Source organism: Labrus bergylta, chromosome 1, assembly GCF_963930695.1.
Source record: "Labrus bergylta chromosome 1, fLabBer1.1, whole genome shotgun sequence".
In the NCBI taxonomy this organism is placed as follows: domain Eukaryota; kingdom Metazoa; phylum Chordata; class Actinopteri; order Labriformes; family Labridae; genus Labrus; species Labrus bergylta.
This window is the reverse complement of record NC_089195.1, coordinates 31,303,008-31,317,250: the sequence shown is the minus strand read 5'-3', so window position 1 is coordinate 31,317,250 and position 14,243 is coordinate 31,303,008. Positions and strand designations below refer to the sequence as shown.

General features: G+C 43.6%; 1 protein-coding gene across 13 annotated transcripts in view; it reads right to left on the bottom strand.

Moving 5' to 3' along the window:
• ptprdb (protein tyrosine phosphatase receptor type Db) overlaps positions 1-14,243 on the bottom strand; it is a 190,703-nt gene that overhangs the window by 40,142 nt on the left and 136,318 nt on the right. For 5 of the 13 annotated variants that reach the window (XM_065959143.1, XM_065959148.1, XM_065959149.1 and 2 more), the window contains 11 exons: positions 12,211-12,228; positions 10,321-10,431; positions 8,019-8,030; positions 7,201-7,470; positions 6,382-6,491; positions 5,707-5,904; positions 4,009-4,134; positions 3,700-3,847; positions 3,124-3,269; positions 2,561-2,705; positions 1,019-1,321 (listed from right to left, as the gene is read on the bottom strand). In XM_065959143.1, coding sequence (XP_065815215.1) covers positions 1,019-1,321; positions 2,561-2,705; positions 3,124-3,269; positions 3,700-3,847; positions 4,009-4,134; positions 5,707-5,904; positions 6,382-6,491; positions 7,201-7,470; positions 8,019-8,030; positions 10,321-10,431; positions 12,211-12,228 — 1,587 coding nt within the window. The remainder of the gene's footprint in view (positions 1-1,018; positions 1,322-2,560; positions 2,706-3,123; positions 3,270-3,699; positions 3,848-4,008; positions 4,135-5,706; positions 5,905-6,381; positions 6,492-7,200; positions 7,471-8,018; positions 8,031-10,320; positions 10,432-12,210; positions 12,229-14,243) is intronic. The other 8 variants (XM_065959151.1, XM_065959152.1, XM_065959154.1 and 5 more) reach the window with 5 other exon arrangements.

Genomic DNA, 14,243 nt, shown 5'->3' with positions numbered 1-14,243 from the left:
CCAGAGGCTGCAAAAAATTTAAAAAAAAATAAAAAATACAACCCTCCAAAAAGTCTAAAGCTGCTCTGATGTCTGGGACAAAATTCAAAATAGTAAAAAAAAAAATGAGTGCTTGAGGAAAAAACATGGAGTAAAAAAGCAGTGGAGGATAAGAAGCAAATGTAGAGGAAGATAAGAATGGTAGATAGAAAAGGATTTGTTGCCATGGGCAGATAAACAGTGGCAGGCAGGCAGTCAAAGAGAAAATACTGTTATCAGGAAAAACGGCTCTCGTCCTGCCAAAAACTACACTGCTCCAAAAAAAAATAAAAAATACTAAGAAAAAAACTTCAGTCACCTTTTGCTATCTGACTATCCCATATGTGAGCACTTTAAAGAAAGCTGGAGCCACATACATATTGGATGTAAGGCATTAATATTGGTTTAAATATTAAAGATAACAAACACATGAAATAAGGCTACTTCAAAGATGATAAAACAATTGTCTTAGAACTGAGGAGAGGTTCAGAAGGGGGTCAAAGCCAAGGTGTGGAAGAGCCAAGGTACAGCCATGGAAAAAAGGGTTTTGTTTTGGTGCTGGTTAGTGGAAAAAAATAGAGGAAAACCAACGACCCCTAATCGTAAAAAAGTAGAAGAAAAAGGAAAAAGTGTGGAAAAAACAATTCTGGTAAAAAAAAAGAGGATTCAAGTGTCGGCTGGAGAAAAAAAAGGGGTTTGCCGTTGATGCGAGGAAGCGGTGGTGAGGGAGCAGCAGGAGGAGGTTTCCGGATGTTAGAGGTTTGTGGCGGTTATGGAGGAATAACAGAGTTGGTTTTTCAAAAAGCGGAGGGTCTGAGAGCGGCTCTTAAAATGGATTGAAGCCTTCGCAGGCCAGCGGGAGACCCCCTGTTGTTAGTTAAGGGTGCTTTGAGCTTTTAGGCGCCATGTTATCGAGGGGAGCCGTTGTTAGTGAGGCGGATCACGCTATGACAGGTAGAGAGGGAGTGGGAGGGGAGGGTTTGCTTTTTTTGGAACATACCATCTTCCTCAGTGCGGATAAGCAGCTGTAAGCTTTCCGGTCCGTCCCCGGCTTCTGTCTGAGCCCGCACCGTTACGCCGTACTCAGTCCATTTCTCAAGGTTCTCCAGGACGTACGGAGAGCTTTCCGGGGATATTCCGTCGATCCTTTTGGACGACTTGTTGCCCTCGGTGGTGGAGTACTGGATGGAGTATCCCGTAATGACGCCGTTCTGAAACTCCAGAGGAGGTGGAGCCCAACTTACCAGGATGCTGGTAGAACTGGGGCTGGTGCATGTGATGTCCTGGGGAGGCGCTGCAGGAACTGATTTGTTTTTTTGGGGCCAGTTTGTTGGAGGAGGAGTGGGGAGGGGGGGGAGGGGTGGGGTGGGGGGGGGTTGTTTTGGGTGATAAACATGTAATTTTGGTCGTGTGTGCATGTTGTTATCGGTGGGTGGAGAGGTGAGGTTTTTGCCGTGAAGGAATGGGGGATGACGTTGAGTAGACGAGAGACAGAGAACAAAAGACAAAGAAACATAAAATGAAAACAAAACACTGGAGAAAAAAAATGTGTGTCAAGAAAGCAAGATGGCCAACCAAAGATACTGAATGATGGGCGTGTCAACTTGTGTTTTGGTAGAAATGTTTTGATCGATGGAAACGGCGTGAATGACTTCAAAAAGATGCACAACACAAAAAAGACTGACTGCGGAGTTAACACACAAACATACCTGCCCATAACTTCTCGTCCTGACAGCCTACCAAAGCCTCTGTGATCCATGACGGAGCGCTCACCTCTATCTACACAACCTCTGACCTCTTACCTTCTTTTACTCACTCTCTTACAGACCTCAGATCAGTTTTAGTTTCATACGGTTGATTCAAATAGCATTTGTAGCGTTAAGTTTTGTGAAATATTGTGGAAGTATCCAATCTGAGGTCTGGATTCAAACAGCGTTTGTGACAATGCAGAAAAAGCAGAGGATGCCAAATGTCTTTTTTATGCCTTCATTTAAGAGATAGGAGAATGGATAGAGTGAGAAATTGGTGGGAGATGGGCGCAGATAGCTTAGCGGTCATGACGCGTGCAGCATGTATGGAGGCAATAGTCCTCAGCACAGCGGCAGTGGGTTCAAATCCGACCTTGGCCCCTTTGCTGCACGACCTCCCCTAGCTCTCTGCTCCGAGCATTTCCTGTCTCTCTTCAGCTGTTCCTATCTAGTAAAGGCAAAAAGGCCCCAACAAATATCTTAGAGAGAGAGAGCGTGGGGAAAGTAGCCACAGGTCGGATTCAAACCCGGGGCTGCCCGCTTGGAAGGCTGTAGCCACCGCACATGGGGCGCGCAGTAACCACTAGGCTACCGGTGCCTCAGACGCCAGATGTCTTTAGGAAACAATACTCACAAATACATGATGCTCAGATTAGATTTAGCTTCTATCTATTAGTGGTTCATCCTCATTTCTGCATTGTCAAAACTGTATTGTTTCTCTTTCTCTTTGTCAAGCACACTCGCGCACATTCACACACATCACTGTTTTTTTTTTTTGTTGTGGTTGGACCTACGCGTCTGCGGCGTGTCGATGGACACTTCGTTAGTATACGCCCCGATGCCGTGCTTGCTCTTTGCGGCCAGCTGGAAGGTGTAGGAGGAGAAGGGCTTCAGGTTCTTCAGCAGGTAGGAGGCGGTCGGCTCGAAGCTCACTTTCTTCTGCGGGGGAACATGAAGACAGTCAGACGTCAGGTGAACATAAAGACCAGAACAAAAGAGGATGTTTTAACTGTTCAAAAAAAAAAAAAAACACCTGAAAGGCTTATATGAGGTCAAAGTCAAAGATGTATGCGTGAACCCAAATGACAGATCGTTTCATTCTGACTTAACTGGGACATTTTCCTGCCAGCGTACTAGTATCATTTCTGCATGATTTATGTCATACCTTACCTCCTGAGAACCACCCCCCCCCCCCCCTCCCTCCTTCCCCCCTCCTGCCCCCCATCTGACAGGGAAAGTCTCTGCTGTGAGGTGGATGTGTGAAAAACTAAATCAGCTTTCAGCAACATCCTGTCCCCATCCTGTGAAATCTTCAGGAGTTCATGTGTGAACAAACGCTTTAGAGAGCAACGGATACCTCCTCTGTGTCATCGGCCCGTCGGTAGACCAGCTCATATCCTGTGATCTGGTTATCGGGACCACCCTGGGGCGGGGCTACCCAGGACAGCAGGATACTGGTCTCAGACTTGGCCTCACCCTTAAATTCTGAAGGCTGTGATGGAACTACGGAGATGAGGAAACAAAAAGATGATTCAGATCAAGTCAAGATATTTTTCTGGCATAAAACTCAAATCTTAGCAGGCGTACTTGTCTAATTTACACTAAACAAAGACCTCAATGTACTAAATGTAAGCCACATTCACCGGACAAGTGCAAATAAACTATTTCTAGATATAAAAAGTAAAAAACAAAGCATGCTTGCGTGTAATTAATCAAAAAAGCTACCGAGCTTTAAGTTTGACTTGCTGAATTGGCAGCTTCTGAGCAATGTATGCCTTTTTTTTTTTGCTTCTTATATCTTGAAATAAGATGTGTATTTGGACTTGTCAGATCATTATGGATTGTATAAATTGTTTTAAGTTTTTTGAGGAGAAATGAGAAGAATACTCTTGCTCAGATTTGTGTGTGTACATGTTCAGACTCCCTCTCTTACCTCCGGTCTTGGCGATGATCTGCAGGTCCTGGGACAGCGGCCCGTCTCCCACAGAGGTGAAGGCCAGCACTCGGATGTAATAAGTCTTGTTGGGAGTCAAACTCTGGATGGTGATGAAGTTGGCGCTGCGCACCATCTGCTTCTCCCACTGCACAACACGAGCACCCGACACACCATGTGTGAATCAAAGCAGACGCACAGATGCACACTTGTATATCTGACTAAATGCAGACAACCCAAGTCGGGAGTGATTAGAGTGAGTCACGGCTGGATTTAAAAGCAAGACAAACACATTGCAGACACACACACCTGGTTGACTGGCAGCGTGTTGTCTGAGGTGTAGTAGACTCTGTAGCCCACCACCTGTCCGTTCGGCTCCTCGGGTTCATCCCAGTGGATGATTGCTGTTGTGGTGCTGAGCATGCGACCTCTCACCTGCAGACAACACAGAACGATTATCACCAACACCGCGAGAGGGATAATGTGTAGTGATCTGGTTGTTATAGCAACAGGGTGACAAGTTATAGTATATCGGTTTCCTAAATGGCCACTTAAGAAATCAATAATATGCCAGAAAACATTGATTTTTAGATTATATTATTGATTTGACAATGATGTATTTCTACAGCTAAACAAATACTCTGTTGGAATCTACAGTTAGAGCTAACCTCGCTGATATGAATCACATTTCCACTGATGGTGAAGCGAGACGAAGAAGGGTGGCCCAACTGGGGCTTTGACTTATGCAGGGGTGGCCTGAAGTGTGATGTGTGGGCATACACAAACATCCACACACTGATAAATATAACTGACTAACTTCACCAATCATATCGACCTTATAACACAAGATATGGCAACATATAATTTATATAGATATAGATATATATTCTTAGCTTTTTCCTTTAATGGCACACAAAGAAGATGTACGTTCAAAGTCACAATTTCAGTACTTCAAAAGTTGCATGCAAACCTCAAATGTTAATGTCATTTTGCAAGTTAGACAATGTTCATTACTTTCCTTTGAATCTGTTTAATGAAATAAATGTGCAAAGTATTTATTTACAATTATAAGCACAAACTATGCTGCACTGATCTATAAAAAAAAAAACTACTAGCAGCATTTTATAAAAAAAAAGCCTTAATGGTCGCTTTTAACATAAGTCCCGCCTCGGTGGCATGGGCCCCTCTTGAAATATGATTGGCTCCCTCAAGTGTCACCCCAAAAATCCGAACTTTCAAAAATACATACATGAGTGGCTTTGTTTCAAACATTACCAGTTCAAGTTTGCATGAAACCCTAATAGCCAATTAGGGTTAAGGACTTTTAGGGGGGGGTCCATGCCACCCCTGGCCTCCCCTCTGGACACCCCACTGATTAAGTTGACATTTTCTTCACCATTCACCAGTCTTGAAAACACTCTCCTGACCTCGTGTCTTGTTACATGTTTACTTCATGTTTACTTCATGTGCCACCTTCAGATTTCACATCTTAAAAACTCTTTTCACTTCTGCTTTTACCGCTCTTCTCTTTTTCCTCACAGTGACCAGACTAAGGTCAAATTACCCGGACTTCTTTCAGTGGATTGATATCATTTTAGTAAGTCCCCCAGAGTCTGTGATTAGAGCTAGTGTCCCTAGCAACCGTCTGCTCTTCATAGTAACGGGTTGTTTGTCATACTGTTAACAGTGGTGTGCCATAAAGAGATAGCGTGATTGGCCAATCAGAATCAAGGATATAACACAGCTATGTAATTAAGTGACATCAAATGTGCTTTGTTGGGCAAGTTTTGCTAAATAAAGTTCAGTTGTTGTTAAGAACTAAAGACAACTTGAGACTAGAATCTAAATATTGCACACGGACACATTATGTAACACTCTGTTGTATCACTCTGTGACAACCGAGTCTGAGGAGAAGTTATTCTCAGAGAAACTTAAATAATGGATTCAGATCACAGTTTGTCGTCAGAGAGACAGACTTCAGCTTCGAACCAGGTTCGGTACCCGTACCTGTCGAGGGGGAGAGGAGGGGGCCTGCTCAGCCGTGCGAGCCTCCACCACATCACTGGAGGGGCCCTGGCCGATGGTGTTAACGGCTGCCACCCGGAAGTCGTAGTGGGAGTACGGGCTGAGGCCGCCCACGCTGTAGCGCGTCGTGGCGATGCCGTCGATCTCTTTGTAGGGGTCCTCGGACCCTTTGGCACGGTGCTGAAGGACGCAAGAGAAGATGAGGGAAGAGATCAGAAGATTTAGAGTGGAACAAAGGAAAAGCTACCTTATGCTGTACTTTTATAGTTTTAAATAATGGTAGCTGTGTGACACCAAGAAAAAGCACAATTCATCACCATGACAACCAGCAAAGGTGAAAACCAAACTTTGTAAAAATCTAATGTAGGTGTGCAGCTTTTTCTGAACGACATCAGTCGCTTCAGTTCAGCTGTTTGTGATTCATTCTTAACATTTAAATGTTTTTTCACTTAACTGCAGAAAAAATACAACAATGCATTATTTCATTAAAGCATCTTGACATCGTTCAAACCTTCAGGTGAGATAAAGATTTTGTTTTCTGCATTATTTTTAATGTTAAGCTGCTGATATCCGTTTACATCCAAACAGAAATCTACAGCAGCGTCTCACATCCTTACAGTCCCGTGTTTTTAAAGGGTTTCTGTGTGCGACCCCCACCTGTATGATGTAGTAGGAGACCGGCTCGGGGTTGCCTGAATCCCAGGTGAGTGTGATGCTTGTTGCAGTTCTCTCTGTCACCACAGGGCTGCCAGGAGCCTTTGGCAAAGCTGAGAGAGAGAGAGAAAGAGAGAGAGAGAGAGAGTGAGAAAGAGCGAGAGATCAAATATCTGTACTTTTAAAGGAGTTATCTTAAAACTCAAAGCATAAAATGAATATCATTTTTTTTTTTGAAGTAACAGGGCTGAATAAAAAAGAAAAAATCTGCCTAATAAATGAATAAACAAATAAACTCAAATTAATCATCATCATAATAATCCCCTCAAAGACGATTTCAAGTTGACCGTAATTAATGAAATTTAAGATTTCATCAAACGTAACAAATTTGATCAAATGTTACTTTATTTCTCCTCACAACAGTTCAAAAAGTTTGGAATTACTTCTGTTTCATTTTTTTTTTTTTTCCTTTTAATTATGGCCGCGGTATCACAGGGAGGTTTTTAATGTGAATGTTCCAGACTGTGCCAGATGAATAATTTACATGTTTTAAAAAGCCGTGCCTCCCGAAAAGAAGAGCAACAACGTTATGAAAACTTCCGTTTGTTCGCAGAGTGTTTTGGAGCCAGAGGAGGATATTACTTCTCATAAATCGTCTGTGATTTTAATTCTATTTTAAAGTCCAGAGAAAAAAAAAAAAACCCCCAAAAAAACACGACTATTCAAAGTGTTTTTGAAACCGGGTTTTCATGGAACCCTCCTCAGTGTTTTCTCTTCACTCATGCTCTCCTCCTCATAAAACATGCGGAGACACACACAAACCTTTCACGATGATCTGCGACACCGCCTCGATCACGCCCAGCGTTGACATGGCGACACAGGTGTAGTTGTTGGACTGCCGCACGTCAGTCAGCTCCAGGACGTTGCGGCCGATGGGCATGTCGTCCTCGGGCGTCAGGTCCTCGGCTCCCAGCATCCACTTCACGTAGGGCATCGGGGAGCCCACCGCCACGCAGGTGATGTTGACGTTGCCCCCTGGCATGATCTCGCTGTCGGCCGGCGGGATGGAGAAGCGAGGGGGGACGCGGCGCACTGCGACCAGACAGCAATGAGAGGCGATTAGAAAATCATGACTGTGTGTTTTTTTTTTTTTTTTAAATCTGCAGAGTTCAGAACAAACGACAATCAGGGTCTGATGTGTGTTAAAATGTTTTTTTTTTTAGTTCTTTGTGCTTTAAGATGGAGTTTTTTTTTTTTGAAGGCATTCAAAGGGGACTGCAAACATTCAAACAGTCTGCTACATCACCACCAGGGCGCATGTGATATCTACATGTTTTATTCATGATGTTTTTAGGTGTGCTTCCATTAAATATTTCATGAGCTGAAACACAAAAGATACTCACAATAAAAAAAAACTCACAGCACACACACACACACACTCGTGCACTCAAAGGGAAACGGAGGAGACGGCGGTGTACAGGATATCTCAAAGGAGTAAAACTGTAAAGGTAGGTTTTAAACCTTCAGTACTGCACATAAAAAGAGGCCCAGACACACAAACACAAATGGCAGTTTAATGGAAGAAAAGAAAATACTCGGGAGAGACTCAAAAGGAGCCACACAGTCGTTACTGTACCAACCTTCTCGCAGCTCTGCAGAGGGAGGGAAGGACAGACCACGGCGGGAGGAGGAGGAGGAGGAGGAGGAGGAGGAGGAAGAAGAGAAAAAAAAGAGAGGGGAAATACCAAAAAGAAGAGACAGGAGACACAGAGAGAGAAAACAAGTTAGACAAAAGAGCATGGCAAGGTGGCAACAGAGTGAGGCGGAATCTGAAGAGAGAAAGGAAGAGAGCGATGAGGAGAGCAGAGAGAGGCAATAGAAGGACAGTGTGATGCTGAAAGCCTTCCTGTTTTTTTTTTTTTAGGCAGCCTCTTCTGACGGCTGTCTCCACAGACCTCCTGTCAAACACTCACTGAGCAGCGCTGCAATGTTTTACTGGCCCTGCAAGCGCTGTTAGACGCACATCACTGCCTCGCTGCCGTATGTATGTGTGCGTGTGTGAGTGTGTGTGTGTGTGTGTGTGTGTGTGTGGGATCTTATATATTTATAAATCTAGTTTAGGACATGTGTGTGTGCTTCCGTGCGTGTTTGTTTTTGAATCCCTCTGAGCGATGTCGGACTCAGAAAGAGCACGCTTGTCTGTTTTTTTAAATTATTATATTTATTTGTTTTTTTCGCGCGGGGCAGACAACGGAGCGAAAGGCCACGGGGAAATGAAAACGTCTCTCAGATTCAAACATGTGGAGCGTCGAAATTTTGTTGGTTAGTGGGTGCGTGTGTCGAAGGAGACGCAGCCCCCCCCCCCCCCCCCCCCCCCCCCGAGGGCGGGTGATGCCTGTCAGACTTTGGTGGACAAAAACACAAGTCTTAAGCAGACAATGATTCGTGTTTTTTTTCTTCCTCTGAGGTCATGAGGCTAAGAGAGGAGGGCAGAGAGATTAACGGCCTGAGTGAAAACACTCGACCCCGGCCTTTTTTTTTTTTTTTTTTCTGAAGCTCTCTGTCTTAAAGCTCTACAGAGAAGAGTCATAAAACACAGCATCGTTAAAGAGCGTTGTATCACATTTATATGACGGATAAGAAAAAAAGTATGAATTTCTTCAGGGAGTAGATGTCCCAATCTGCAATCCCCATTTTCAATCTGATACTACACTGTTGTCGTTCTGCAGTCCACGACTTGAGTCCAGAATGTCAGAACATGGACTCGACTTGGACTCAATAATTTAATGCATTAAGACTCATAAGATGGAGAGGAGGACTGGGACTTCAGAGAGTGATTTGAATAATGTCCTAATGATTTTTGTCCTGTCTCTCTTCAGCTGTCCAATCCAATAAAAGCCAGAAATGGCCCAAAACGCTTACTTTGAAAAATAATCTGAATAATAGTAAGCGGGCTGCAGGTATTTTTTAAGTCTATCAGACACCTGCAGTGAACTCAACGTGGCAGAAACCATCAGTGCATCTCCCCACAGAGAGGGGGCCGGTGTGCATTTGATCGTCACGCACAGCGCCGACATTTCATTTATAATTTAAAACCTCCCGACACGCCAACAGGATCAGTCAGAACCTAAATGTTAATAAATGAAACATGTTTTTTTTTTCTACACGTCATTAAAAGGGCCCGAAACAGTCAGGTGAGGTTTCATACGGGGAAGCGGTTTGGCGTTAAAGAGGAGTACTCGGGGGTTGTTAGGCTGCGGCCCCACGACCTCCGAGCCGGGGTGTTCAAAATGTTATTATAGGAGCTCAGACTTTATCATTCCTCTGGGGAGAGTTTCCCCTGCACACGTGGACAAAGCTTGTATGATCTTTGAAAGCCAACAGTTGAAGAAGACATCAATACAATAAAGATCACTTGGAAAGCATGCACAGCTCAACATCATTCCACAGTTTAATCTAAATGATTAACACTGTACCCGGTGCACAGCCTAAACGTTCTCAGGTTACAAGAACATACCATAAAAAATAAATCAATAATCCATGGCACACCGAAAATAACTTTACTGTATTTTATTGTGTTTTTTTTAACCTGTAGCTTCCTCAGGGTCGTCCAGCATAATTCTACAGTTATAACAATATCACACCCTGTAAGGCCGAAGTATAGTATAAACATGGAGACTAACAGAGAGCTAATGCTAAGCTAAGTAGCATTCACGTTAATATAATAAATAAATAAATGTGCTAAGGGGAGAACTGAAGCTCCTCTTGGAACGGCTCAGACTCAACTTTAAAGACTCAGACTCGTGTAATGGGTACCGGACTTGAATTTGACTCGGACTCGAGGTTTGGTGACTCCACTATAACACTGTACGCTTTAAAGTAAACGCTCTAATCTGACTCAGACAAAGCAAAGTGTTTTTGTTGTTTTTATCCCCCTCTTACCTCGGACGTAGAGGTTGGCCGGTGTGGAATAACGCGTCCCATCGCTGTTGGTGGCAACACACTCGTATTTCCCCTGGTCCGACTCCTCGCTCATCTCTATCTGGAGGGCACCTGTGAGGACGGAGGGAAGGAGAAGAAGAAGAAGAAGAAGGAGAAGAAGATAGAGGAGGAGGAGAGGGAGTCACACAGAAAGATAGTGAGGAAGAAAGAGCCATTACATCCATGTGGAAAGACATTGAATAATCGAGTATAATCTAAAAAATACAGATAAGTAAACACAACATAAATAATGGGAAGAGCTGCATAAATGAGTCTGAGGGACTCATTGTTTCAGCAAAAACAAGCTGAACTCTGTTTGTGGAACACGGGGGCTTAAAAGGGCGCCAAGTCTATTGGGACATATATGAACAAGTTTCTACCACTGTCAGCAAGAATCTGCCCAAAACACGGGTCAGCTTCCTGATTTAGAAATGAGGAGAAAAGGGGGGAAAAAAAAAAAAAGAAGAAGCACTGAAACAAAGCCTACAAAAACAGAGATCGTCGTCTTCATGCAAGGCAGAGACAAGTCAAAACAAGCAGCTCAAAGCGTGGAGAGATCCGCTCACAAACTCTTGTGTTTTGAGTTTTCAACTCCGTGCTGAAATTTAAGATGCTGTGTTACATTAGGGAGCAATTCATGTTGAAAGATTCAAGGATAAAAGGTTACAGAGATCATTGCCATGGCAATAAAATATCCCCAACCCCACTTTTTTTCGGATCCACCAATGGGATCAGGAGTGTGATGTCATTTTTTTTTGTAAAACACACCCAGTGAGGAGGTACAGACATCGACCGACCTCCATCAGGGTCAACAGATTACAAAAAAAAAAAAAAAGGAACGACATACGCAAAGCCTTGGGAAGGGACCGACGCTTTCTCGCTCCCTGAAAGTAGAAAAACGGTCAAAAAGTCAACCAGAGTTTTTTTTTTTTTCTTTATTTTATTTTTTTAAAGATGGGGGTGGTAAAGGCAAAAAAGCGCCCATAAAAACTTTATCAAAAAAGTGGTTGTTTGGGGCTTTTTATCGGTAATGAGAGAGAAAAGAGAGAGTGATGGTAAAAAAAAAACCATGAGGACACGTGTGTGTGTATATATATATATATGTGTGTGTGTGTGTGTGTGTGTGTGTGTGTGTGTTTATGTGTGTTTGAGCACACTAGTGTCTGTGCGTGTGTCTGAGTCTTGGCCATCTGGACTTTTCAGGCCGAGCGAATAACAGCTGGGAGGGGAAAGCAAAACTGGGACGTTTGATTGGGCAAAAACAGACAAGATAGAGGGAGAGGCCGGGTCAAGCTTAGGTCAAGACCCCCCCCACCCTCGATTTAAAAAAAGAATACAAACAAAAAGTCAAATAAAATCCAGTATAAAAAAAACAACAACCAGATACCTCAAAATAAATAAGATATAAATCAATATTGTAAACACATCATGCTTTAGACGGAAATCAAATTCAAATGTTAAAAAGCTAAATGAAGTTAAACTAATGGGCACAAAGGAGAGATCACAAGATGGCGAGGAAGGAAGCGATGGGTCTCTGAGTTACAGAGTGAACGTAGAGGCTGAGATGGACGGATGAGAGGATGAAAGACGGGAAGAGGGGGAGGTGATTAAAAGTCAAAGTTTAATGAATTTGCTCAATTCCAATTCCCTCCTCCTGCACCTACTGCCGATCTGAAACAGCAGGATGAGTAAAAAAACCAATATGGCCGAGTCCTGAGTCTTTTTGGACTAAACCCACATTGATTAATCCACCCAGAGCTTTTGTATTTTCAGATCTGTGAGACAAGTAGGAACCAGGGGTTGAAGAGGAATCAGGCCACTGTGTCATGTTGGTCCTCCCAGCGGTCTTACCTCGTATGGGCGTGCCACCTGAGTGGGCAATGAATGCACGAGATTAGAGAAGGAGAAGAAGAAGAAAATGTTAGTACCACAGAAGGAGGGCAAGGGGGATCAGGGAGGGAGGGAGGGAGGGAGTAGGGAGGGTTTTCTTTTTTTGGGGGGGGGGGGGGGGGAGTATCTTATTGGAGGAGAAGAATCAAATTAGAGAGAAAAAAGACTCAAATATAGATCCTTAGAGAATGAGAGGAAGAGAGAGGCATCAGAGAGGAAGACAGAATAAATAAAGACAGAATAAGCCCGAGGAGAGAGAGAGAGAGAGAGAGAGAGAGAGAGAGAGAGAGAGAGAGAGAGAGAGAGACAGACAGTGACAGAGCTTTAAGGAGAGGGGTTATTGATTTGACTTTCATTGACTTGCAGAGGGGGCAGATGTGGCTGTAGGAGAACGATAGTGTCTGCACTTTAACTCATCTGGCTCCCTAAGTACACTTAACTGGCCTTAATTCTCAACCTGCTCTCAAATCAAGGTGTAATCCTGTGAGTAATCTGCCCTGTTGCCATATTTTGTTCCTGCAAGAAAAATCCACCCGTCGATACTAAACTCTCCTCACACAAACGCTATTGTGCTGAAATCCTTCGTGTATTGATTTTCTTTTTTAGTGTTTGCAGTTGTATTTTCTTTTTTATAAATCTCCCACATAAGTGGATAAATGGACACGGAGTCAAAATACTTCGAGCGCGGCTCCAAACCGAGTCTGACAGCAGGGATACTTTCAGCAATTTGAAACATCAGCGGTGGATGTCAGGTTCAAGTCTCAGCCTCTGAGCACGCTGAGAGAAGGGTTATCTGTGAAGACTTTATACCCTACAAAGATCACCAACCTTTAAACTATGAGAAAAGCAGTGGAGAAGAGAAGTAACAGCTTCAACAGACCAGAACAACGTGCAGAGATGACGACTGTATCAAGGTGTAGGCCTGCATCAAAATCATTTTAGAACTGATTTATCTGATGGATCACTTCTTGATTAATAGCTTATTTTATCAGAGCTCCCGTGTGGATGTTTTAACTTTCCTGTAATGAGGAGAAGACCGTGGTGATGTGTAACGTCTGAGCCGACAAGGCGGAACAGCTGTGTGTGTGTGTTCATGTTCGAGTGTGTGTGTGTGTGTGTGTGAATGTGAAGCACACCTTCTGTGTGAATTCACACACTGGCCCACCAATATTACGCCACTATTGCAGAGTGCTTGCTCATTTGTTATCTTGTGTGGTTATTTTGAGCTCTATGGACTTGTTTTTTTGTACCAGGCTGTAAACATGTTTATTTATGCTGCTTTGCCTGTTGTGTGTGTGTGACTTCTGGTGTTCCTGGAGCCAGCCTCTAGTGGACACTCGAAGAACTGCAGGATTTGGCACTTCCACATTTTGGCTTCATTTTTCAAGACTGGAGGTTGCATCTTGACTAAAACTGATTCACACCTTGCACAAATGTAAAACCAGGATAAGATGTCTACATTTATCTAAAATCATTCTAGGAAACTAAACATCAAACAAGCTAGCATATAAGCTAACAGTGGGACATTTTTGACGGGTGGGTTTTTCTTTAACTACTCATCTTGACTGACTTTGATAATGTTTGAAACAGCTGGATGAATAACCAGCTCAGCAGTAACAGCTTTAGGCGTGCACATACTATCATGTACAATCACCATCTCTAAGTCTGGGACCCTGCCGCCCATTGATTTCCTCCCAGTGGCTCCACCATAGGGCCTCACCGAACACTCATCTAGAGTGGACAGCTTATTGACTGGAAACTGTATACAGCAGAGTGGATCAGGGTCAGTGAATGACAGATTGGGTGAGTGAGTGAGTGAGTGAGTGAGTGAGTGAGGGAGAGAGAGAGAGAGTAAGTAAATAAGTGAAGGATTGGGAAACGTAAAGAGGCGAGTGTGAGGACAGAGTTATTGTAGTTGTTTGGGTGTGGAAAGGCTGCAGGTGCACAGGTGAGGGTGAGGCCAGCTACCTCTAGGGTGACATATATCTGTGTGA